Raw genomic sequence first — 25,886 nt, forward strand, 5'->3', positions numbered from 1 at the left:
AAAGAAAAAGCAGAAAAAGAAAAAAGATAATGAAACAAAGTTGCTGGAAGACTCTTTCCGACCAAACTTTTTAACCTTGATGTACCTCTTTTAGGATGTTCACAATCAATCAAAGTATCAACAGCCTCTCAAAGTATACTTCTTTTGGGAGGTAATAGCCTTTATAGCGAGGATGATTAAAGCGGCTTTTCACCGGCTACAATCTACGGGTGAAGAATTTGGGTTTGAAATAACAAGGAGGTGGAAGCAAATAAGGATTCAGTTGTGGTCCTGGTCTTCATAACATAGTAGCATGAATAAAGCACACACACAAAGCAGGAGGGAAACTGCTGGATGTGCTGCTCTCCCTGCAGCTGTTTGGGTTGTTGTTGTTTGTTGTTTTTGTTGTTAAGCCTGTGAATGTGGTGAGCTGAAAAGAAACACCAGATGGGAAATGTTGCAATAATAAATGTCAGTTGGATCTGTTGTATCATGTGGCGCATTCACTGTACAGGTTTTATGTATGTATGTATGTATGTATGTATGTATGTATGTATGTATCTATGTATGTATGTATGTATGTATGTATGTATGTATGTATGTATGTATGTATCTATCTATCTATCTATCTATCTATCTATCTATCTATCTATCTATCTATCTATCTATCTATCTATCTATCTATCTATCTATCTATCTATCTATCTATCTATCTATCTATCTATCTATCTATCTATCTATCTATCTATCTATCTATTCATGAACAGTAACAGAAAATGCAGTATTGACCCATGTCTGCTTCCTGCTATTTATCTGGATTCACTGAGCCTCGGTTGGATGTACTTCTTAAAAAATAAGCGCTATGAATTACCTTGCAATGCTCCAGTCTGGCTCAATGCGCTGAACAGTCGGGTCTTCTATGTACTCAAAGGTGAGGCTCTCTCTGATTTGGGCGTGGTCCACACTTACACTGATTTGGACTGGGCCGACTCCAGACACAGATGGGGCAGAGTAGCAGACTATCTCTGTCATGGTCCGTCTGCAAGTGAAGCAGAATACACATAATGAATATATATTATGATAATGAATGGGAAAAAAAGTCAGGATAGAAAGTATCTGCATGTTTCGTAAAGTTAAAATGAAGGTCGTCTTCCATTTAACTCTTTCGCCGCCAGAACGCTTTACAGTGAGTTGCTAGCCAGCGCCAGCCTTTTTGGTCATATCCACTAATCTTCTCTTTTTTGCAAAAACCTCAGAAATTGCATTTTTTTTTTCAAAGATATTGATTTTCAAGATAAAACTGATTTCCTATTTACATTTTTGACTCTTTCTTATTTACAAACAGTACAACTGTATTCAAAATTACAAATTAAAATAATAATAACAACAATATTAACTCAAAAATAACAGAAAGTACAACAAATTTACAGCAAGGAAAAAATCACTTCACTGTATAAAAAGAACTAAAGCCCTATTAACTGCATTTAAGACAATTTAATACAAGTGCTTTAAATAGAACCTGACTTTTTTTAAACTTGCCATGCATACACAATACATAGATTACCTCCACCAATGTCATGTGTATTTTTATTCTTTCCTTCCCTTTTCCCTGCTCCGCCTCCCCAACCTCTGAATTTGTCCCAATTCATTAGCAGAGGAGACTTTGCGGTAGAGCTGCCCCCCCCTTCCCCCAACATTTTCTTTTTCCTCTGATACCAGGAATACGGTGGAGAAACACAAACCAGTAATTAGCCCTGTATCTCATTAAAGCTGGCTTGACTCCTTAACCTTACAGCATTACAGTCAGACTACCGTGGCAGGGCTTAAAATAGATGCCTACAAGCGTGGAATGAAGAAGGACGGCGTGCGGGACAAACTCGGAGGAAAGGAGGATGGGTTGGATGGGTTGGTTGAGATGGAAGGAACTTTAAGAGAGAGAGAGAGATAAGAGAATAAAAAAACCTAAAAAAAAAAAGATCTATAGGCACCAGGTTTTCTGGGAGCTATTATGGGTTTTCGGGTTTGATGCAGCAGGTCATCAAAATCTTATTAAGATTTACACAAGTTTCTGACAGAGGGAGGGAGAGAGGCTTTCCCCTGGGGGAATTCTCAGCAATATCAAGGGAAAAAAAAAGACAGGCAACCTGAAAATATAGCAGCTTATTTAATGGGAATAATCCACATCATCTTGGGAATGGGGATCTAGTTTTTTCTTTTATTCGCTTACACCGTGCCATACATCTAACATTTTCTGACAGTGATATATGTAGCAGCTCCAAAAAGTTGAAGCACTGAGTCAACAAATTGCGATCGTCTCGGTATATATTGCACATCTAACTTTTTTTGTTGCTTTTTTTTTTGGGGGGGGGGGGGGGGGGGGGGGGGGGCTGCAGGATGCAAATGTTGCATAGTAATTTAATAGATAAAAAAATATTAAAAACAAGACATCAAACAAATGGAGTGTGAAGTGTTTCTGTTGCTTTTCATAGCTGTCTTTTTATGCTTTCGCTAGAAGAATGTGACAACTTGTAACATTTACAGTGATTTATTTTCACATTGGGACTGTAAACTGTGACATTAAAACCTAAGTCTGTTATTCGCACTCTGCTGAACATAAACCTTATCTTAATGTGCAAGTAGAATAAAAGCCTGTCTCCATGAAAACCCTGCCAAACAAAAGACTTAAAAAAATGCAAGCTGTTTTAGCAAATTGAACTTAATGGGCTACTAATGGCAATTTCATGGTATATAGTAAATGAGTATAAGAGGAAAGCCTCACCCATAGAACTCGCATGTCTGGTTTCCAAACTGAACATTGACACTGCTGCCGGCGCCGAGGTTTTCCCCCATAATGGTCACTTTTGTGCCTCCAGACTCTGGACCTCTGCTCGGGGATAGACCTGTGACTGTTGGTGTCTGCAAAACAAACAAAAGCACTGAAAACTAGAAAACACAGACCAGATCAACCCTACCCCATCACCACCAAAATTTAATCATTTGTTCCTTGTGCCAGTATCAACATTTCCTCAAAATTTCCTCAAAATCCATCCATAACTTTTTGAGTTATCTTGCTAACAGACAAACAAACTAGAAAAGCACTGGGAGAGCGCAGACCTCTGCCACGGCAGATCAGTGCCAACCACCCCCCCCCCACACACCCCCGCCCCCAAATCACCACCAAAACTTTATCAATTGTTACTTGTGCAGGTATCAACATTTCCTAAAAATTTCATCAAATCCTTCTTTAACATTTTGAGTTATCTTGCAAACAGACAAACAAACTAACAAACAGACTAGAAAAGCACTCGTAGAGCACAGACCTCCGACAAGGCAGATCGCCCCCACCCACCCACCCGATCACCAGCAAAATTCAATCATTTGTTCCTTGTGTCAGTATCAACATTTCCTGAAAACTTCATCAAAATCCGTCCATAACTTTTTGAGTTATCTTGCTAACAGACAGAAAAACGAACAAAAAATCCCCCCCATCACCACCAAAAGTTAATAATTTGTTCCCTGTGTCAGTATCAACATTTCCTGAAAATTTCATCAAAATCCGTCCATAACTTTTTGAGTTATCTTGCTAAAAGACAGATAAACAAACAAACCTCGATGAAAACATAACCTCCTTGGTGGAGGTAAAAAAAAAAAAGAGTAGGTATGCAATAGAGTGCAGTAGCAAATAAAAGAGAGGAGTAAGTGGAAAAAAAATAATAAAAAGAATAAAAGAATAAAGTATAGCACTAAAATGTGGACTAAGACCATGGATATCTTGTAGAATAAAACTAGGAGCATCCCTGCGGTGCCTCTTAAAACCTTTCATGCGCGATCACAGATACACAGTAAATTACAGTTATTCATATTGCCAGGCCGAAGGTAGTGGAGCGCAGTACTGGCGAGAGAAAAGAGGATAAAACCAGGAGCTCTTAGAGTCCCTCAGAGATCCTCCTCCTGTGTGTTGTGCATTGCTGAGTTGTGTCTGAGTGAAGCTTTTTAAAGACTCTCTGAAAATAACTAGTGTTTACGACAGGCAGCTATACTTCCATCACACAGACAGTAGAAGAAATATTTAAACACACAGCGAGTTATACACTGGTACGAGTTTACACAAATAAGCACACACTACATTAGCCCTGACATAAAAGAGCCATTCAAAACCAGCTAAATGTGCTGCTACACACACTATCATTTCAGATGCTCTTTTACCCAAAACTCTACACTATGGTTGGCAGAAATGAGAAGGTCAGGTAGGGAGCACGTCGGTAACCATGACTGTTATTACCTCTGCCAAGGAACAGTGGAGGTTATGTTTTCAACGGGGTTTGTTTGTCTGTTAGCAAGATAACTCCAAAAGTTATGGATGGATTTGATGATATTTTCAGGAAATGTTGATACTGGCACAAGGAACAAATGATGTGTGTGTGTGTGTGTGTGTGTGTGTGGGGTGGGGGGGGGCTCTGAGTGCTTTTCTAGTTTCTTCAGCTTTTTGTTTCTTTACTTAACACATCTGTTTTATTTCTACAACTCTACAGTGGAATACATAATATGAATATGTATCTCTTTGTCTTTCTTTCTTTCTTTCTTTCTGATCCCCATTAGCTGTACCATAGCTATAGTTATTCTTCCTGGGGTCCTTACAATGATCTTTACAACTAGTCAATGCAAATGACATAAAATATAATCATACAAAACAATTTTTCACATACAACATAACATGAAAGAAAATACATAACAGACAACATACAGATACGACAGCTCCTTTAGCTCAGCAGCAGAAGAGTATAAACAGTACATATATTCAATTAGCCCAAGAATCAATAACCTGTTCTACCTCCCAGTACTTTAATTCAAATGTGCAATAACTTGTTTTTACCTTCCAGTACTTTTATTATTATGATTTATTTTTTTTCTGATACAGTAATCTATTTTACCGGTGTGTATTTGTGTTTGTCTGTGCAATCGCTGTTTTTATATGTTTTAGCTGTGTTTATGTTTTGTTTCTGGTTTTGTTCATGTCTTTTTTTTTTCCTTTGGATTCTGTGATTCAGGGAAACGCACAAGAATTCCAGTGTACCTATATTGCGATGTATCTGCGCAAATGGCACATAAAGTCTATTCTATTCTATTCTATTCTATTCTATTCTATTCTATTCTATTCTATTCTATTCTATTCTATTCTGTCATTTATGGTCAGTAGATGCTTCTTGACTAACTTCTTGAATTTTGTTTTACAGTTTTCTTGTGTGATGTGTTCCGGTAGTTTGTTTCATTCTTACTTAACTTTTTATATTACCATTCATTTCACTGTGTTTATTCTTGATTTGGGTAGTGTAAAATTACATCAAATGTGAAAAACTTCAAGAAAAATCTTGAGCATAAAAAAAAAAAAAAAAAAAAAAAATTAGATGGTCAGGGAACTATGAAGAACACTCCTGTGATGCTGTGGTTATTATTTTTAGGTGGCCTACAACACAGGGGAACTGTACGTAGTGACAATTCAAGGCAATGTGAGTATTCTCCAAAGAATTCCAGTGGATTTCTGAGAAGCAGCTGTAACGCTGGTGAGAAAAGCCACTAAGGATTTATTACAGAGCCAAGAGCATCCCACTGGCAAAACTCCAAGCTGATAGTGAAGTGTGACTTTGAGGACACGGGCTAAAGCAGGTACTCCGAAAACAAAAGGTGGTAATTACTGGCTGCTGTTAATTGTTAAGGGAGCCTTAATTGTGAAGGTGTGAGAGAGTGTAAATGGAAAAGTAGATTATCTGCTAGCTGCAGGCTGGGTAGACAGCCAATGACAGACACAGAGAAATGTGTGCATAAATGTGCCAAAAAGGAGAGGGGGGGCAGATAATGTTTACCTGACTAACAGTGCTACCTTCAATTTGAGCAAGTTGTTTGTTCATTTATGGTTCTTTGCCTTTTTTTAATAACCCTCCTCTGTCAATCACATTTGACCTACTGTTTTCAGCTCTGATTCTTTTAACAACACCTAACAGCTGCAAGAGCTCTGAATTAAACAAGAATAAATACGCATAATCGAATTCTGCTAAGCCAGTCAGATGAAAAAAGCCCAAGAAAACATGATAAATACAGACATATGAAATAATATTAGAACTTATAATAACAGAAATGGTGTAACGATTGAATCTCAACAAAGACAAACAACTACAAATGACCTTGTTAAAATATTTGCTGCTGTTTGAGAAGTGATGTTTCTTTTAAAATAACAAGTGAGCATCAATAAAGCGCTAAACTGAATAAGCACAGCAACTCACACGCCAATATTTACCTGTGGCAGAACAACAATTAGCTTATAATAGAAGCACAAATCAGTTGTAAAAGAACCATCTGTGTATTTTCAATCTATTGAGGTTATTTTCCTGAAGACATATATATATATATATATATATATATATATATATATATATATATATATATATATATATATATATATATATATATATATCCTGAGTAGAATCCATTATAAGAAAACAGAGGAGTGTAATTGCAGTCATACCACAAAGGAGTAGAGCTGAGCAGATCGAGCCCTGAGTTCAGGTCTGCACTCTCCAACACACAGCTGGACCGGACCAGGTTTACTGTCTGCAGGAGCTGGATCCATCTCACACACAATCCTATATAAGAAACAGAAATTGTGCATTAACCTACATTCAGCTAAAAAAGAAGAAAAAAAACAAAAAAAAAATTCAGATGTTCAGAAGTTGTCAGGTTTGACTTGTGCAAAGTTGGGAGAAAGTAATCAAAACACTTTTGCAGCTGATATTGATTTATCTAGCACTCTAAATGTAATCTTCTTTTGTTGTCTCACTCATTTCATTACATGACACGTCCAGACATCGACCAGGACCCCCTCGATGACGGTTTTTAAATGAGACCAGTACTCCACCTCCCTTGGCACTCCAACTTAACTGTAGTAAATTTCCCTCCAACAACCCGGTCCCCGACAGTGCTGGTGCTGTGCCAGAGCCGTACATCTAATGTAAATCACACAGTTTGATCAATACAGCTTTATCATACCATGTGATCAGGTGTCACCCAGCACTGCAGGTGACTAGATCAAATGACATAATAAAACGAGGACGTCTATTGATCGGTGGTGCCAAGGAGTAATAAAGTACAGAAGCTATCACAGTGTGGAAAGAGATACAGTAGAGTATATGGCAAAGCAGATGGCAGGGCCAGGCAGGAGCAGAGCACATGAAGGAGAACTGAGAGATAACTTCTCTTATAGTGATCATCTGAATTACAACAAATGACTCCAAGAGCTTTGTTGGATGAACCAGGTGGAGGAGAGGATTTACTCAATGACTCGACTGTATTTTCTTCTTCCTATACCTCACTAGCTCTCCCATTTAACAACCTACTGTATTGGTCCTTTTTAACCCATAAAGACCCAGTGCTACTTTTGTGACAGTTTCCATATGAATTTTTCTCTTTATTTAACCTTTCTTAAGTGATTTATCACCATTTAATCTATAATTATCCTCTGTATTTTACATTTTTTCAGTCAAAATCAGGTATTTTCCATCAGTTAATTTGTTGATCACGTAGATTAATGTTTCTCAAAGGGGTTCATTTGGAACAAGAAAGCTGAGAGGGGGGTGGTGAGACTGAAATGGGGGGCGTTAGTCTATAAAAGTATCAATATCAAGCAGCATGTTATGTCAGCGGTGAATTTCCGTTTTCCCCCTCTGCTCCTTCGCAGTAAGGTACATCGCAGCACTTACTGAGCTACACCATCCCAGTCTTTGGTGGTAACGCCCATAGTGCCCCCCCATAAGCTCCCTCAGACTCCCCCCCGACAAGTTGTTTTGAGGGGGATGGATGCGACAAGGAGGATAATGATGAGACTATAATGCTCCTCCCCCGAGAAACAATTTGTGATGGGATGGGGGGGGGGGTACAGGAGGCTTACGATAATGTAAAAGGGGCGTTTGTTCAAAAAAGGTTGAGAACCACTGATGTAGATGTTCATTTAAGCTCAGTGTAAATTCAAAGGTTATTGCGGCAAAGAGGATTCTGTTGGGTTTCTGTAAATTGGCTCAGAGTCTGGTTTTGACCAACTCTATATATAAAGTGTCATGAGATAACTTTTGTTGTGATCTGGCACATTTAAATAAAATTTGTTTGATTGATTGATTTGAGTGGTTTTCCCCTCTAAGTTGCTTTGGAAAAAAGCGTCTGCCAAATGCATAAATGTAAATGTAAATGTTATTATATCAAAAACAGAGAAAACGAGAAAAAAATGACTTTTTCAGTAAAATATATCATTAACTAAACATAAACCAAGTGTCTAAAACCACTCTCATTGATCCATCTCTATGGGTTTTACTGGTGAATCAGTGTTGTAGAAGATGATGGTATTTCCATGTTCACTATGGAGCCTTTGAATGTCCAAATGGGTCATATCTGATGACCATGAAAAGATAAAAAACTGCATTTTACACCAGTTATTTACATGTATTATTAGGATTGATGGATCATCAGGTATTAATCATTTAAGAACAGTAGATGGTTGTGGTCACCAGTGACTGTTTGGGTCTTTATGGGTTAAAGCAGCATATTTATGGAAATCTGCTTAGCTTTTCAAAACAGAACATTCAGCTGTATCTTCTCATTCTTCTTAAAGAGGCCTGCTCTGTCTATAAAACCTGGGGGTAACTTTCAAACTAAATTCTTACTAATGAGGACTCAATTTGGCCACCACAAAAATACAGCAGAACAGTATAAGCCTTCAGAAAAAAATGTACTTTCTGACTGCTGAAAAACACAAAAACTTGAGACTTCTCTTCAAAGCACTGGTGGCCTTCACACACTTCTCTGAAGTAGGAACATAAAAGACACATAAATATGTATACTTTTTTCCCTTTTTTGTCCAATCCAGTCCATCATAGGAAGCCTACAGACTGAATTAAAACTAGAAACAAACAGCAACAGTCAGATAAGGACGGGCATTTAACTCTGTAAAACCTGACCCATCAAAAACTGGCCACAAAATTCCCATTTTTTTGGAATTGAGATGTTTATAAGACCTTATAACAATATCCAGACAAAACATTTTGCCATACTTTGTTTATGATATAGTTTTGTATCACAGTTGATACATAGTGTTTTTCTAAAGTACCTTATATATCTGCAGTATCAAATCTGATACACCCATTTTTAACACAATTTAACTGTACAATAAAGAATCAATTATCAAGTAAATATGCATTGTTTCAGTACATGAAGTGCTTATTTAAAGAAATGATAACAAAATAAATGTTCTTCTTCATGAAAATTACTAAAGCCTTTCGGTAACACTTTACTTGAAGGTCTAGTTTATAATGCATTAAGCACACATTCATAAGACATTATAATGCATTTATAATGCATTATAAAAGCCATTACAACAGTTTATGATCATGTACAACAACTTATACGAAGATTAGTAAAGTATTATAAGTGTAGGCATAATGTATTATAAATTCAGCTTTCATAATGTTTTATACATCCATACCAAAGCAGCGTGAAGGAATTTATTTTTTTAGGTGGGGAACTTTTGTTAGGTTTTGTCACTGGTCCCTATACCCATCTATTTTAGGGATTTCATATTTATTTTTAAAAAAAAGTATGTGTTTGAATTAACAGATTTAGAGCTGCCATATTATTTTTTATTTACGTATAAAGCAACATGTAACACTTCTATTTACTGTCTCTGTTCTTTTAATGTTTTGTTTTTGCAAAACAAAGACTTATTAAGAACACTTTGATTTTTAATTTTTGACTTACACTTTACTCCGAGCCAGCAGATACTGCTTGTAAGTCATCATACTTTTGTTATAATATCATACAATTGCTAATAACCTTATACAGTGTTGCCACTTTACTAAAAGCTCTTAAAGTCATCATTATTGATGTTTCTAAGGCATTATTCAGTTTCAGAAACTACATGTCAGAGCAGTTCTCTGTGTCTTTATAACTGGCTAGAGTTATGATGGTTAGAATGTGTTATGTAACCCAGGACTTGAGATTCTTCCTACAAACATTTGTCACTTTGGTATGGGTGTATAAAACATTATGAAATCTGCATTTATAATACATTAGGCCTACACTTATAATACTTTATTAACCTTGGTATAAGTTGTTTTACGTGATCATAAACTGTTATAATGACTTTAATAATGCATTATAAATGCATTATAATGTCTTATGAATGATGCACTTAATGCATTATAAACTAGACCTTCAAGTAAAGTGTTACCAGACTTTCCTGCAAAAATATGTGGATGATGTAACAATAGCGTCCATATTGAAAAAGGCAAAAAAAAAGCCTTTTGGCTGTACTGGGATGATTATCCACCAGGGGGCAGAAAACATGTATCGGGTCACATACAACAGGTTTTTAAGGAAAGTATTGATGTTGATGATAAGATAGAGGTCTCAAAACCTGGTGTAGCAAATACGATACAAATGGGGTTAATCTACCGAAAGCTAATATGACCCGAAGGAAGACCCGAAGTAAGAACGTCTAGCTCAGAAGACCATCATCAGGACTCAATCTCCTTCAAAGTTAGACATGCAGGATCATAGGTTACTTTTTTAATTTCCCTGAGTCATTTTTTTTTTTTTTTACATGCCATAGATATGAATTCCCAAGCTTGTCCCCGATTGGATTAAAGTGCTGTCAGATCAGTGCGCTGCTGACAAATTGTCTCCCATGGCCAAGCAGCACATAGTGAATTTTAATTACAACTGCCCAGTAAGGAGCAAGGAAAAACACTGTATACCCACCATAATTACTTGTATTTTCCACAATACCTTTAAAAGAGGAAATATGTTGATTTCAACACCTAAATAACCTGTAAGTTAGATGTATTGTGTGTAACTGTACAGTATGTGTGTGACATCTGTACTGCATCAGCACCATGAAACTATGTGAGATACTAAACAGCCATGGTGCAGTGCTGAGCTGTTCTCTTTCTGAGGGCAGAACTAGGACAAGACAAGAATTAGGGTTAAAGGCTCCTCTGAGAACCATGACTGTGATAGCCTGTGTGTGTATGCATATGCGTACAGTATGTGTGTCAGCTGGGTTTCAACATACTGCTGTACAATGAAACCTCTGTACTATACGTGGATAGGGGCAGGGAGAACAGAAGAACTTCTATGCAAACTGAAAGACAGGCTAATTAATTCTGAGTATTGTTCATCCCCAGAAAAACTATACGGTAGCATTAGATTATTTGTATAGGGATATTAAATGTCTGAGGTACAGAGTAATGAGTTTACAGTGGCCTTGTTGTATTTAATCACTACAAAGGCTCTACTCTATACTGTACAGATTTTCCATGGTGTAACTGTGTAAGCTAGTACACCCCTGGCCAATAACTATTCTTTGTGCTTCCTCCAAAAATTATTATTGATCGTTTTCATAAAGGACTGAATTTCCTAAATTAAGTACAATGCCCAAAGGCAATCTACTTCTAGACCAAATATATAAATATATATTTAGAATGAAGCATCTAACTAAGTACTATATGTATTATCTTGTCTCTCCTTTGAGTCCTGTATAACCTGGGGAGGTTAAACAACCATAAGACATTGGTTTCTAGCTCTACACAGCCTGTGTGTCTAGCCAGGGGGGGAGATGGGCGAGTTGTGAAGCATGGGCCACGTTTCATTAGTTCAGGGTGAGCGGGACAGGCTTTAACGTGATGTATGCACAGCGTGGGACAATTAGGGAGGTAAACACAAGTAAACACACACAGCTGTTATGAGATTGCTGCTGACTAGATGAGCTACAGAAAAAGAACTAGGCTAGTGTGCTGCAGGGGGGGACAGCAATGTCAGGGCCAGACTGTCTGGACCTGCTCCAGACTTCATTAAAGCGGAGATAGTTGGGGGAGCAGCTTTTCGTCACAATAAACATATACACATATGGATCAGTTTGTTGGCTCTAACATCCCATGTGTAATACATCCAAAACACAAGCTAAACACATAGGATCATGATGTATAGGATTCCAGTCTTTTTCAATATCTTATACTGTTTCATGGTAGAAAGGTTAGAAAAATGTGATCAAATTTGAACTGATTGTACAAACATTATGCAGCTAAGTTACACCAATTACCATCTCATATCCATTTTTTACAACTATGCACTTGTCTAATAGTGTTTCACTTTCAAGCAGCATTAATATGAATAAGTAGCTATGAATAATAAGTATAGTTTTAAAATAATAAAACTGTTACTTGTCCTACACAGCAAAAATCATAATCTTACCAAGTATATTTTGTCAAAATATCTCATCACACTTAAAATAAGACATAACCATCTCAAGAGTAACTTGTTAGTGAGATATAAGAACTTATTTTTCGACAACAGATCTTTAAAATCTTTTTTCAAGAATTCTTACCAAGAGAATTTTCACTTGTTCCATTGGCAGATTTTCTTGCTTCAATTAAGCAAAAAAAAAAAAAAAAAAGTTGAATTAAGCAAAAAAAAATCTGCCAATGGAACAAGTGAAAATTATCTTCAAATAAAATTTTCAAGATCTATTGTCTAAAAATAAGCTCTTATATCTCACTTACAAAGTTACTCTTTAGGTGATTATGTCTTATTTTAAGTGTGATGAGATATTTTGACTAGAAATGAGAAAAATACACTTGGTAAGATTTTGATTTTTGCAGTGTACATGTGTAACTTACTGTTCAGCGATGATGTATCCATCCTCTACAGGGGTACACCTAACCCCTGCCACCTCCACATTGTTCACCATGTCCGCAAAGGCCAGACCAAGGTTCGTGCCGTGGATCGTCACCCGTGTACCTCCCTCTGGGGGTCCAGCTACTGGGGTCACCTGTAAGCCAGAAAAACACAAAGCTAACAGTGAATTTGTGAAGACTTTGAGTAGCAGGATGTTTTTTTTTTTTTTCCTCTCTGGGGTTATAGAATTGCTTTATAAAAAACATACATACTCAGTTTTCTATGAATGCTTAAGGGTGAATACACTCTTTCGGTCCAGGTGGTTGTAAAAGCAATTAAGAGCACTCTCCATGCTTGCATCCACAAAATGTCAGAACAAGGCATGAGTCACTGTGCCAAGAGCATGTTCTAATCTCAACAGTAGTTCATAGAACATTTGTTGCAGCTTGTCCCGTCTAAATATGGCAAACACAATTTCATTTCTACCATTTTGTTCAATAAATTGTCCACCTACTAAAATGAACTTCACGATTTAATAAAACTACAAAAAAAAAAAAATAAAATACAAAGATTAACATTTTGGATAGGTGCCTGTTCAGAATCTGCTGCTGTTGCCATGGATGATAAATCTAACAAGGGGCCATATTAATGCTTAGTGCAGACCACCTACTCATAAAGTACAATATGGTTTCCCAGCATGACCTTGGCACAGAGTGGCACACTGCCTTCTGTGCTGCAGAGCCCTGTTGAGGCTCTGACCTGGCAATCCTCCAGCCCTTTCCACAAAAGAGGAGAAGAAGGGAGGAGAGGAGGGAGATAAAGGAAATAAGAGAAAAGACAATAGTGTTTGGTGGACAGTGAAGGAGAGGAGAAAGAGGACAGTAAGAAAGAGGAGAGCAGTGGGGAAGAGATGACTGTCACTTTGCTGTGTGCAGCTGCTGGTGCTATGTAAACAATCAATATGCTATTACTGGCCATGCAAGCAGAGAGGAAAAAACCAACAGTCAGTTGTGCCCGATTACTGAGCCACAAACCCCCATGTGAAGGCGGCCGTTCGAGAGGTGCTTCACATCCTCCCCTTCCTACCCCAACACCCACCAGGGCATTGCGGCTTCCCTGTGGGACGGCAGCATTGTAATCTAGATTCAGTGGACATTAATTGCTCTGGATGTAAAGTAAGTGTGTCACTGCACCGCCTGAGGGGTCTGAATACATGAATCTTTTAGCACTGCTTGGGCATGCAGGGTATAGAAGGGGGGAAAACATAATGGCTAAATATATCCATGTCAAGCAATGGCAGCAGCTATTCGAGTAGACTTAGTGATGGTTACATAAGCAATGTAAGAGCCTAGGAGAGAACAAGAGAGGCAGAAGGGGAGAGATGAGAAAGAAGGGGATGGGAAAAGAGGGGAGAGAAGAAAACGAGATGAGCAACAGAGGAAATGTGAATGCCACTCTGTTCAGTTCAAACAGTCCTGATGGATGACAGGTAGAAGGCAGCGACGGTGACAGGACAGCAGTGCTGTGTCACAGATGGGTTTGCTAAAAGCTTGGGAGACCTCCTCCTGTTACTCTTGCAGCTGAAATAGAGCTCTTCCCACAACGGACCAAGAGCAGCAAGACAGTCTAATCCATGCATGAAACCCATTTGACTGAGCCTCCCTATGGCAGACAGGGCCCCGATTCATCAGTGGATCATAGAAAAACAAACACTTCAAAGGCCCATGCCATGAATGACTCCAGGCTGGGAGGCGTGAGAGAAGTGCTGCTCTTTGTCTTCTTTGTCTTTGTGTCTCTATTTCTTTTCCAAACAAAGGGCCTAAATCTATAAAGGAGCCTCCATGTTCTTGAGACTGTGGTTTGATTGCCTCTAAACCAGATCATTATGACCTTTCGAGACCACTGCAGACATGCGCTGTGGATAATCTTTAGAGGGGTGGAGACTTTATATTTCAACAGCCTGCAACAGTCTCTTATTTGCATCTGTATTCCTTCTTTTTCTTCCTGTCTTTCATCATTTCGTCTCCCTCAGGCTAGGTGACACATCCTCCTCCTCAAAGACCAGCTTACTTGTTTGTCTTTCCATGTGTACTTTCAGAGGGAAGAGGAAGAAGAGGTCTCATTGGATATGTACACACTTCCTGCCACCCTTGCTTCCCCTGTTCCCACCCAGTGATGCCATGCCATGCTCCCAATGTAATCCTTTTAGGAGCAGTGCTGCTGCCCGCTTGGCATTGTCGCACTGTCAATAGAGGGTAATTCCCAGCAAAGAGCCAGTCATCTTTGCTGTCGCTCTCGGTGCTCCCACTCTTGCACCCACTCTCGCATGATCTATCACTCTCCAGTTCAGCAGCTCAGAACATTGGCCACTTACCACAACGATTTCCTTAGACATGCTATAAGATTTGGGAAGTAAAGAGGACTAAAGAGGGGAGAGACTGACCTAAATTCAGAAGCGCTTTGTATCTATAAAGAAGATACTCCCAGAAAAAAAAGGATCTCTTTTGAAAAGATAATCTGCCGGAGAGAAATGGCAGTCAAAGTGAACAGCCTGGGGATGTCTGTCAGTGTGGTGTTGACTTATTCAAGTGAAGTAATGGTGGGGCAAGTTGTGCTGATGCAGCCGCAGTTAAACTCAATACATACATCTGAGAGTAATATACTGCCCCTTCTGCCTTTAGGCTATGTAAGCCTATACTGTAGCTACTGCAGCTGACCAAGCTCAATGGCATTTTTCGAGACAATGCAAGGCTAATAATGTATAACCACCCCAGCTACAGTTATAATACAATGTACACAGTATCAGCATTCTTACTGTACATAATTTATCATCAGTCTTTAATATATACATTTATTGCAGTAGGATTCGATTTCCTCAAAGCACTAAAGATGTTCTGCTTGAATTACAGCATGCAGCAGTAGATGTATTTCTGTCTTTTCTCTCTTTTTTTCTATGGGAGGGTATTTGCTTTTGAAATTAAATAGCCCTTGTTACAATTTAGGAGTTTGCAGCTAATCTCGTTGTCTTTGGTCTCTGCTCAGACTAATTTGAGCATGTCACATTTAATTGTGAGTAGCGTTTAATGGGCTTGATAAAAACCCCACTGATCACTTGTTCCTGAACAAACTAGGTCCTAAATACTTTATGGGGTCTTAAATGTCTTGTAGTCAGCCAGGAGATATGGGTCGTGGTGAAAAGGAGTTTTTAGCATTAAAAAAAGGAAAATGAGAAAAAAAAATGAGAGTATAAGGGGTATGTTCATGAATGAGTAATCAGTGAGTTATACAGAAACACTGTGCCATTCAACAGGCAGTTTTATTAGACTTACAGCTCTGGAAAAAATTAAGAGAGCACTGCAATTTCCTCTGAAATCAGCATGTGTGCATGTATGACAGCCATTCTTTTTCTCTGTTGTTTGAATTCCAACACAAACACACCTTATTCTATTGAATAAACACCTGATTCACGTCTTATTTAAGAATTAGAAGTAAAAACACTACTGTGGACATCCCTACCTTCTTGCAACAAAACTAGCTGAGTGGCAAAAACAGTGCTATTAGTACCTCAAAAGTAATTGGAATCAAAAATAACTATTGAAAACTACTGGACTTCTGCTCTGGCAGTATTTCCAAATTCTGGGGACTGGTTCTTTTATCAGGACAATGCTCCTGGCCTCAGCTAGGTCAACGAAGGTGTGGATGACGGACCACCAGATGAAGACCCTGTCATGGCCAGCCCAATCTCAAGACCTGAACCCACTTTGAAAACTTCTGGAGGAACATGGATGGTCACAAGCCATGGAACATTGGTGATCGTCTTGAATTTTTACGCCAGGATCTACATAAAGTCATCCAACAGCAATGGTGTAAAGACAAGACACGTGAAAGCTATCATTGAAAACCAAGGATATTCCACCAAATATTGATGTCTGAACTTTTCCCAAGTTACAACAGTGGTATTGTATTGTTTAGAAATTAATATGAACTGTTTTTTTTGTAGTATTTGAGGTCTGAAAACACTGTATCTTTTTGTTATTTTGACCATGTGCTGTGTTCTGCCAATACATGCTCTAAATAACAATATTTTTATTTGGAATTTATGAGAAATGTTGTCAGTAGTTTAGAGAATAAAACCAAAATGTTCATTTTTACTCAAACACATACCTATAAATGGTCAAAGTGATCATTTTGCAGTGGTCTCTTATTATTTCCAGAGCTGTAGTCTGTGTATAGATATTATATTTTGCACATATTTTTTTAGGGCAAAGACTGACTAGAGTGTGCAGCATTTTGTTCTTCCTTCTTTTAACTGGTTAGGAATGAAGGAGCGCACATGTACAATACAGCAGCTCTCTCTGGGTTAGAACAGTGAGTACAGTTTAGTTGTTCTGTAATGGTACTTTAATGCTGACTGGCAGAACCACCACCTCTGAAATGTTAAGTTGTCTACAATAAGTTTGCATTCTCATGTTTGTGAGCAAGACATAAAAAAATGGAAGCAGAAAAATGTTATTTTTTCTCCCTCCTTAGGCAACATCTAGATGTTTATATTTGCTGTCACTGGGAGGCAGGGAAGCTTCTTTACGATACTGTAAACTCATACAGAAGCCACGGCCAAAGCCTATTGAGGAGATTCCTTTCATATGCCCATCCAACTCCCAGCTTCATTTGATGTCGTTCCCTGTGCTGTTAGCAGGGGCTTACATCTCTTCAATATTAATGGCCCTTGGTGGGAGGCACCATGGCACTTAATAGAAACATTAATTATTCAAAAAGCCTATCTTGTGGTAGGCACATCTACTAATGTGCTAGTATGTATACAAATCAGCTCATGATGGGGGCTTTGGTGCATACAATCAAAACCAAATTTATTAATAAATTCAGCCCACCAGGGGGATGTCTGCTTCTTAAAGAAATTGTAATCACTGAGAAATGAGGGGGTAGGGCGCAGCACAAACTAACACCGCCTTAAACCGTGTTGAATAGGGGAAATATGGGTGCAGATTTGAGGCGCATGCTCATGTGAATCATCTAGATTAATGCATCCTCCTGCAAGTGTATCAGACCTGAACCCAGACAGTCCATGGGAGATCCATTCCCCTTTCCTCTGTGATTCATTGTTCATCTTTCATTTACTCTATTATAGTTCACTTCATCTCCTTTCTTCTTTGTTCATGTTGTCCCTCCCCTTATCCTCTCACAAACCTGTTTATTGTTGATCTTATGTGAAGTTTTAGCCTCAATCTCCCTGATATTACAGAAACCCTCCCTCTTTGCCATTTTGAAGTAAAAAGATAGGATGAATATTTGAATAGTAGTTGCTTCCCCATATTTCTGCACCTAAATTATGGTGCAGAAATATGGGGAAACAACTACTATTCAAATATTCATCCTTCACCATTCATCCATCACCATAATTTAGGTGCAGAAATATGGGGAAGCAACTACTATTCAAATATTCATCCTATCTTTTTACTTCAAAAAAAGGTAATAAGAATTATTACTAATGCAGATTTTTATGCACCAACAAACTTTATTTTTACAGAGCTGAACTTACTGAAAATACATGATCTTGTTGACCTTAATACAATGGTAGAGATATACAAGGCACACAATAATTTTCGCCCTCCTTACATCCAGGAGATGTTTGAATGTAGGAAAAGTCAGTACAGCCTCAGAGGAACCGGCCTTTTTAAAAAAAAAAAAAAAAAAAAAAAAGCTGAGGCAAGAACAAATAAAAAAAGCAGATGTATTTCTGTTAGAGGGGTTAATCTTTCAAACAATCTAAAACAATTACAACTTTTTAAAAAAATGTCCAAATTAACTATTGTTCAAAAATATTATTCAAAAATATAGAGCTCAGGATTGACTAAAGAAAATACTTGTTTAAAAGACTAGGATCAATATTGGTAGGACATGGATAAGGACATGATTTACCTGAATTAAATTAAATTTGTATTCTCTTCTCTTGTATATTTAGCAATGATTATATTGAAAATTGTATTGTTTGTTTTCACACGGAAACATTGTGTTAATTGTAAATAGGGTTAGGCAAAATAAGTCTTAACCTCAGCCTAAACCTTTTCAGTCGCATTGTATATGGAACAATGGATATGTTGTTTTTGTTTGTTTTTTAAATTAACGGCCGAATAAACTACTACTACTACTTCTACTTTAATTCTTACTCTTCTCTAGCTATGCTCTTTCCTCCAGTTTCCATCTTCTATTTCTAAGTCAGTACGTAATATTATATATTTTCCAAAATACCAGCTGACAACTGCAGTGCAACTCTAGTTTGTTCCATCAATCTGTGGGTTACATTCTGTGTGTAGGTGGAAAGACCATAGGCAATAAAAGCAGGAGAGACAGTTTTCTACTCAAACTAATGTCTTTTGCTCAGAACAAAACTTCTAGATGGTAACTGTAGGTGGAAAATTGGTATGTCTTTGCCTTCGATATTTATGGATTTCTGTTTGGATGGATGCATTTTTGAACATTAGCAAGTCTATAAGCACATGCTATTATTCTGAAAAATGTGATGTCGCTAGTTAAAGATGGTTTAGAAACTTTGTCGGGAGTAAAGCTCTTCTGAAAATACTAGGATTATTTGTCAGCTATAAAAAACAAAGGAGGCACTGCATGCTGAAAATAATCTAACATCACAGAGCATATTTTATTTATATTACCCATGTAATGCTTTGCTTCTGAAAATGTCACCTCAAAAATGACAAATCTAACTATCATCAGTTCCACATACTCCTTTTATAATGATGAAGCTGGTCCTTAATGTTTGTAGAGTGATAAATGACATCCTTAGCTAATAATGTCCTGGGCAATCACATATCATATCATGTCACTAATGCAAACAGGGACTTGAATGAGGTAATTTTGTAATGTGGACGACAAAAAGGAAGTACCATATACTAACAAATGGAAAGCATAATGGAGTTAAATGACTATAGAACTTACTTCACCATCAGTCAGAGATAGAGATAAGCAAAGACACACATAGGGGGAGGTGAGATAGAGAGGCGAAATAAAAAGAAAGAACTGCCCACTTTTTTATCCTGCCTGCTTCTCTTCCTCTGGCTTATCTGTATACAGTAGCAAATCAATTAACCAAGCTGTTAACTTCACTTTTTAATTGGCTGGAGTTAGATGTGAGTATGTGGTGGGGGAATGATAAGGCAAATGAGTCAATATGGAGGCAGAGGGGTCGTGTGGGTTAACCACAATGCACTGGTGCGTTACCAAACCTAATTAAATAGTATGTCCTCCTGGCCTGACTCCCCCGTGACAGCAAACCTACCAGGCGAGATGTGGCTGTAGCAAGCCAAAGCCCACTTATGGGAAAACAAATAAGCACTTCCAGGTCATGACCCCCGGCACTGCTGAGGTTGAGACCATCCAGCAACTGAGGTGGGTTTGTGCAATGTCTGGAAAGACTCTTGGAGTGAGGGGAAGTAGGAAGGATACCACACAGATAAACCAAATATGTGAATATGTGAGCTAGGAACACCCGCATGTTTTTTTTAGAGTTGTTATTCATCACCATGATTCTTTATCTGAAATTCTAGCTATCAAAATAAGTCTTTCAGATGGCTGAGTTGGCTGTGTGTGTAGAAACTAATAATTCCATGAGAAGGCATATGTGTAGACTATACAAAGAGAGGAAAGACTGCAGACTGTTAATACAGAATATCTCTGGTCCTATGTGTGTTTGTGTCTCAGAGACTTTACTTGTAGGTGATCCCCGAGGGTAAAAAACAACAACCTCACAGCAACATTCACCTGTAACATACACTTATACAGCCAGACAGAGGCATAAATGTGTTGTACTTTTGAGCAAAAGAAACAACAGAGAAAGAAAGAGAGAAGGAAAAAGAGAAAGAGAGATTTAGAGGAAAGAGCAAACAAAAAAAAAAAAAAAAACAAAACAAAAAAAAACAAGGAGACAAAGAAAGAGAACCCCTATAGTACGTCTGCAGCCATTAGGTAGGACCAACACCCTAGAGAGCCTTTTAAAGCTCATTCTTATTCTTCTTGGGTCCAGGGGGAAATGGATTATTGCTGCTTCTAATGCAATAATTCTTGATGCAAATCAGACATTTCATTGTCAAGTATCCTATCCAACTCTTAAGAACTCTACTGGACATTTTAATACAAAAAAAATGGTCCTTGCAAAAATTGAGTTTGCAAGGACCATGCATAATCTGCACTTGAGAGTTGCTTTGATATATTTTAGTGAATACAAATCAGATTTTAAGTGTCACAAATGATAATGTCAAGTGAGGCTGTTGGAACTGTTAACTTTTGAGTTTATTTACGGCTTATATATACTTATTCTGGATGAAGAAGAACAGAGGGAGGATGCAGCTAGGTGGTCCTCATCATTGCACATTGATTGGATCTAGATGTGTGTGGGCAGACGTAAAGGACAAAGGAGGATTATGGGCACTGACCTCAGTAATGCGTGGGTTGGTGCATTTGACATTCTTGCTGGACAGGTTCAGCCAACGGGTGGTGTAAGGGTTGATGGGAGGGCAGTGGTGCCGTAGGGTACACCGTCCCTCTCCGCTGCACCAGCCACACTGGAACTTCCTCTCCGCCTTCAGACACATGCCGCAGCTGTCCCGCTGGGCTGCACACTTGTACAGGTGCACTGTGGGGATGCAGGAGGCATGGGAATATTCAGCAAGCAGAGAAACACTGAGAAATCTTGTGAAGTACTGAAAAGTGTATTTTTTTGGGAAAAACACACAACACACCCAGTGCAAGTAAAATACCCTGCAGGCTATCTCTATTTAGTCTCCAGTAAAATATTATTATAAGATACACCTGTGATTTTCATATCGCATAAACACACACATACACACTCAATGTGAACCCTGCTGAGAAGGCAGGATCTGAAAACTCACACAGACTGAGGTAACCATAGAGCGCAGTACATTTTTCAGACTTCATTGCTGTTTGCCAGCATATGTTGACAGTAAAATTTCTTGTACTTACCTTGGATATTCTCTGGGTTATCAATAATGAAGTTGCCATTCCACACCACTGAAAAATCCACTGGTAGCTCACTGATTTTCATTCCCTCGTAAAAATACTAGAGGAGAAACAAAGCAGAGAAAGGGAGAAAGAGATAGAGATGTGACAGCAGATGGGGGGGGGGGGACAAAAAGAAAAGATTTCAAAGAGAGGTTTGGAAATTGGTATCCTCACAGGTCCTTGTAGATGTAGCACCACAATGTCCTTCCAATGTTACCGCAAAGTTACATCATCTCATCATCAGAGAACTGACAAACTGAGAAACCACAAGAAATGGGCCAACCAGGCAGATGCTTGAGCTTCCCCTCTGGCCTTCACAGATTCTGTCCTTAACTGCCTCCTGTGCCCTTAATTCCAGCCTGATTTCCAATGTGCCAGAGATAAAGTAAATTGTGTATGTTGATCCACAGGGAGTGTACTGCAGAAGTCAGAGCGTGCTTGACTGGAGGGCAAGTCCACGCTGCTGTTTTCTTCAATGTAATTACTTAGGCTGCATCATCTGTGTCTCCACTGACTTAGACACACAGCCTGTAGTACACTCACAAATATAAACATATACACCTATAAACTCACCTACACTTGAAAAATGTTCCATAAAAGTATACATTCATACATATGTGTCATTACTTGCAGACTATGAAACAGTCAGTAAGAAAGAAAACATCATTTTTAACATGTCCTCTTGAGACGCAGCAATGCATTTTTGTCCTCTGTAGGGGACAAGAGTTAAAAAAATAAAAAAAAAACACTGTCCACTGCAAAGGACATTCTATTAAAAATGTATTTGAAAGAATTGTTGCATTACGCTGTTTTCAATCAAAACAACTATTTATTGTAAAAAAGCCACAACTTTTACTTTCCTAGCTCTCAGAGGGATAACCCCTTAACGTTGACTGTGGCAAATTTGCATCAAACCATTTGGATAATGGGATCAGCCAAGTTACTGTATGTATTACCCAATACTGGTGTGGGCATATTTGATACGAACTAAAAATAATTTCGTGGCATAAATAACGCCATCTCCATCTGAGACCAGAAATTCTGTTTTAGTACTTTTTCGTTACTATTGACCATTATGTCTGTTGTTGCAAATTTGCAGCATACCTATATTTTTGTCTATTTTATGTGCTATAGTCAAACTAACAATCACTGCTTAATTTAGGAAACGAAAACACAAAATTTATTTTCTAATATTCATTCATTCATTTTCTGAACTGGCTTTATCCTCACTATGGTCACGGGGATCACTGGAGCCTGTCCCAGCTACTTGTGGGTGAAGGCGGGGTGCATCCTGGACATGTTGCCAGTTTATCACAGGGCTGACATATAGAGACAAACAATCACTCTCACACCTATGGGCAATTTAGACTAACCGATTAACCTATTAGTGCATGTCTTTGGGAGGAAGCCGGAGTACCCAGAGAGCAGCCACGCAAACAACATGCAAACTCTACACAGAAAGGTTGACTGGTGTTGGAATCAAACCCAGGACCTTCTTGCTGTGAGGCACAAGTGCTATCCACTGCACCAGCGTGTTGCCCTAATAATATTTTTCCAATATGCTTGCATAAAAATTCAGATGTTAAGGTGTGATTCAAAAATAGACAGAAAGGGTGGATAAGGTCTATTTTGGCCCATGCCCAACCTACCGAGCTGTTCTGACACTGCACGCTAGAACTATTGAAGCGAAGGGCAGTGACTCGGTGGCTGACCCCCTGGATGTGGAGGACACATTCATATCCTCGCTGGCCAGACTGAGGCTGTGGCAGGTTCCTGGCCTTTAGTGTGATAGGCTTCACCTCCCCCGCTGGGATGAGAATCTCCTCAGAGCGCACCAGCTGGGGGCAGTCCTTGTGGAAACAAACACAAGGCAAAGAGCACAAGTCAGTGCCAAGAAAACAGATGAACAAAAATGACACTTTTCATGTTCAGTTCTGAGCTCAAGATTCAAGGTCGGTAGTAAGATGAGAAGTACAACATGAGAGCAAAGATAAGAGAGGAAAAGAAACATAAAATATAGTTACTGCAGTCTGAGTGAAAATTCACCTCAAGATGTATGACCTTGAAAACCTCAGCAGAATTTTGAGCACTGAACAATTTATACTTCTCAAAGAAACAACACTAAAAATGAGCTCAATGTTTTGAAAGGCAACAATTTACAGTATAGTTTTTGGTGTTTTCTATAGTTGATGAATGTGGTCACAGTGATCCTGTCTCTGTGTTAAGACATGTTAAACTCTGCAGATAATAGACAGTTAATTGCTGCTGCAAAGAACAAGAGCCATCAATGAGAAATGCCAGTTCGGAAATAGAAGAGCTTAGATGGCTGTCTTTCTGTAGACATGCCCTGAGGCTGACAGAGCTGGAACACAGAGCAGGATACAGGAAGAGGAGAGCAGAAAGGGAGAACGTGGAGGAAAATCAGTGGAAAAAAAGAAAAACAAAAAAGAAACAGACAGAGGCGCTAGCAAAATTGCTTATGTGCGTTCAACCAACCTCAGAGGCGTTGACTCGTCCCTCCTGGAAAGAACAGCTGGAAGGGTCATGGGTACACAAGTTGCGGTACTTGCACCAGTGGCAACGGAAGGCACTGTTCACACATGAGAGACACCTGCATGGGCACACACACACACACACACACACACACATTGGCAGGGTGAGAAAAAAAGCAGTGCAGTAAACTAGGAGCATGGAGTTTGCCAAAATGGGGGAAGTGCCACAAAGGAAATGAGTTCACATCCCAAGTGGGCACCTGCTGTTGTTGTGCCCTTGTGGTTGGCACAGAACCTAATAGCTGCTGGGTGCAGTTCTCCCTGCATATATTTTCTACTGCCATATATTAAGGCTGTGTGTCATGTGTGGCTGCATATTAGCTCTCATAACCAGGATCAGATGGAGAAAGAGAGAGAAGGACAAAGGGAGAGATGGAACATACGAATGTTGAGTAATGAGGACAAATAAGACACTGGCACAGCTTGATCCTGCAATTACCATTAGCCCTGTATTGTTGGAGTGTCACTGTAATTACAGCTGTTAGGTGAATGTTAGTGTGTTAGCATTTTTGGATGTATAATATGTAAATATATATGCTGCTTTTTACAACAAAGAGCTTAATAGTGATGTAATTATTTGAATATGTAAGCATTATTAGCTAAATATTCAATCATAGTATATATGCAGCAGAATGACCCCTCTATGACCGGATTTCTACTGCAGATCATCTAATATGCAAGCTGAATTTCATGTCCTAACTCTTGAAGCTAAATTTGAATTGCTTTCCCCCAAAATACCAGTCATGCTGAATAAATTAAAGGGGAAAGTGACTGTGGAAAGATGGACCAGAAAACAAGAAGAAGTGACAGCCAGTGTATTCCCTTTATACTTCTACAGTGAAGACAAGATACTGTACACTGGTAATTGATTGTGATGACATTTACAACACTACATATTCTTGAACAGTTGTTAGGTTGGCTCTACTTTTCTTCCTTTGTCTCTGAAATAAGGTTGGGCAATGCATACTTGCTTATTGTGAAATATTCATTGGTGCAAAAGGGATCTCTGGCAAGCAAACTAATTCAGAAGAATAAGGCAGATTCACCTTCAGGGGGAGCATGGTTTACAGTATGTGTACCGAGGAAGAAATAGAGAAAGCTGGCATCAGAGCATGCAAGTGAGAGCCTATGCCCTTTTCAAGTGTATGCATTTCTCTTCGTGTGTTTGAAAGCATGTGTGGCTATGTACGCACAAGAATGTTTGTCGCTGCCGATTAGCTAAGTTGACGTTAGACATGGTAATTGCTTTCTGCGCTACTCAGACAGGCATCTGAGCAGACACCCATACGAAGCTATAGGGCCAGGGGTGCTTGTTTGTGTGTGCGAGGATAGAGAAAGGGGTATAACAGAATGGTTTTATCTGGCAAAGGAGACAGGAGCTACAAAATTCTGGTTTCAATATTGAGGGGAGAGTGAAAGGATATTATGACATGCTGCGATTCCTGCACCCCTGCTAGCAAACCTCTTCTGTGATATCCTACTCTCCCGCTACTCATTTAGAGATACTCCCAAATCAGCAAAGCCTTTGGATCTCACACAAACAGAATCTGCCACACTGGGATGAAGCGAGCAATTGCAAAGGCACCACTGACAGAG

At 38.8% G+C, this 25,886-nt stretch overlaps 1 protein-coding gene across 2 annotated transcripts in view; it reads right to left on the minus strand.

Annotated features, from left to right (window-relative positions):
- The window catches only part of plxna2 (plexin A2), a 197,954-nt gene that overhangs the window by 49,574 nt on the left and 122,494 nt on the right, over positions 1-25,886 (minus strand). For both annotated transcript variants that reach the window (XM_030138608.1, XM_030138607.1), the window contains exons 9-16: positions 24,235-24,349; positions 23,388-23,588; positions 21,700-21,796; positions 21,153-21,352; positions 12,693-12,844; positions 6,500-6,617; positions 2,759-2,895; positions 851-1,018 (exon numbers count right to left, since the gene is read on the minus strand). In XM_030138608.1, coding sequence (XP_029994468.1) covers positions 851-1,018; positions 2,759-2,895; positions 6,500-6,617; positions 12,693-12,844; positions 21,153-21,352; positions 21,700-21,796; positions 23,388-23,588; positions 24,235-24,349 — 1,188 coding nt within the window. The remainder of the gene's footprint in view (positions 1-850; positions 1,019-2,758; positions 2,896-6,499; positions 6,618-12,692; positions 12,845-21,152; positions 21,353-21,699; positions 21,797-23,387; positions 23,589-24,234; positions 24,350-25,886) is intronic.

The sequence above is a fragment of the Sphaeramia orbicularis genome, chromosome 7 (genome assembly GCF_902148855.1).
Source record: "Sphaeramia orbicularis chromosome 7, fSphaOr1.1, whole genome shotgun sequence".
NCBI lineage: Eukaryota > Metazoa > Chordata > Actinopteri > Kurtiformes > Apogonidae > Sphaeramia > Sphaeramia orbicularis.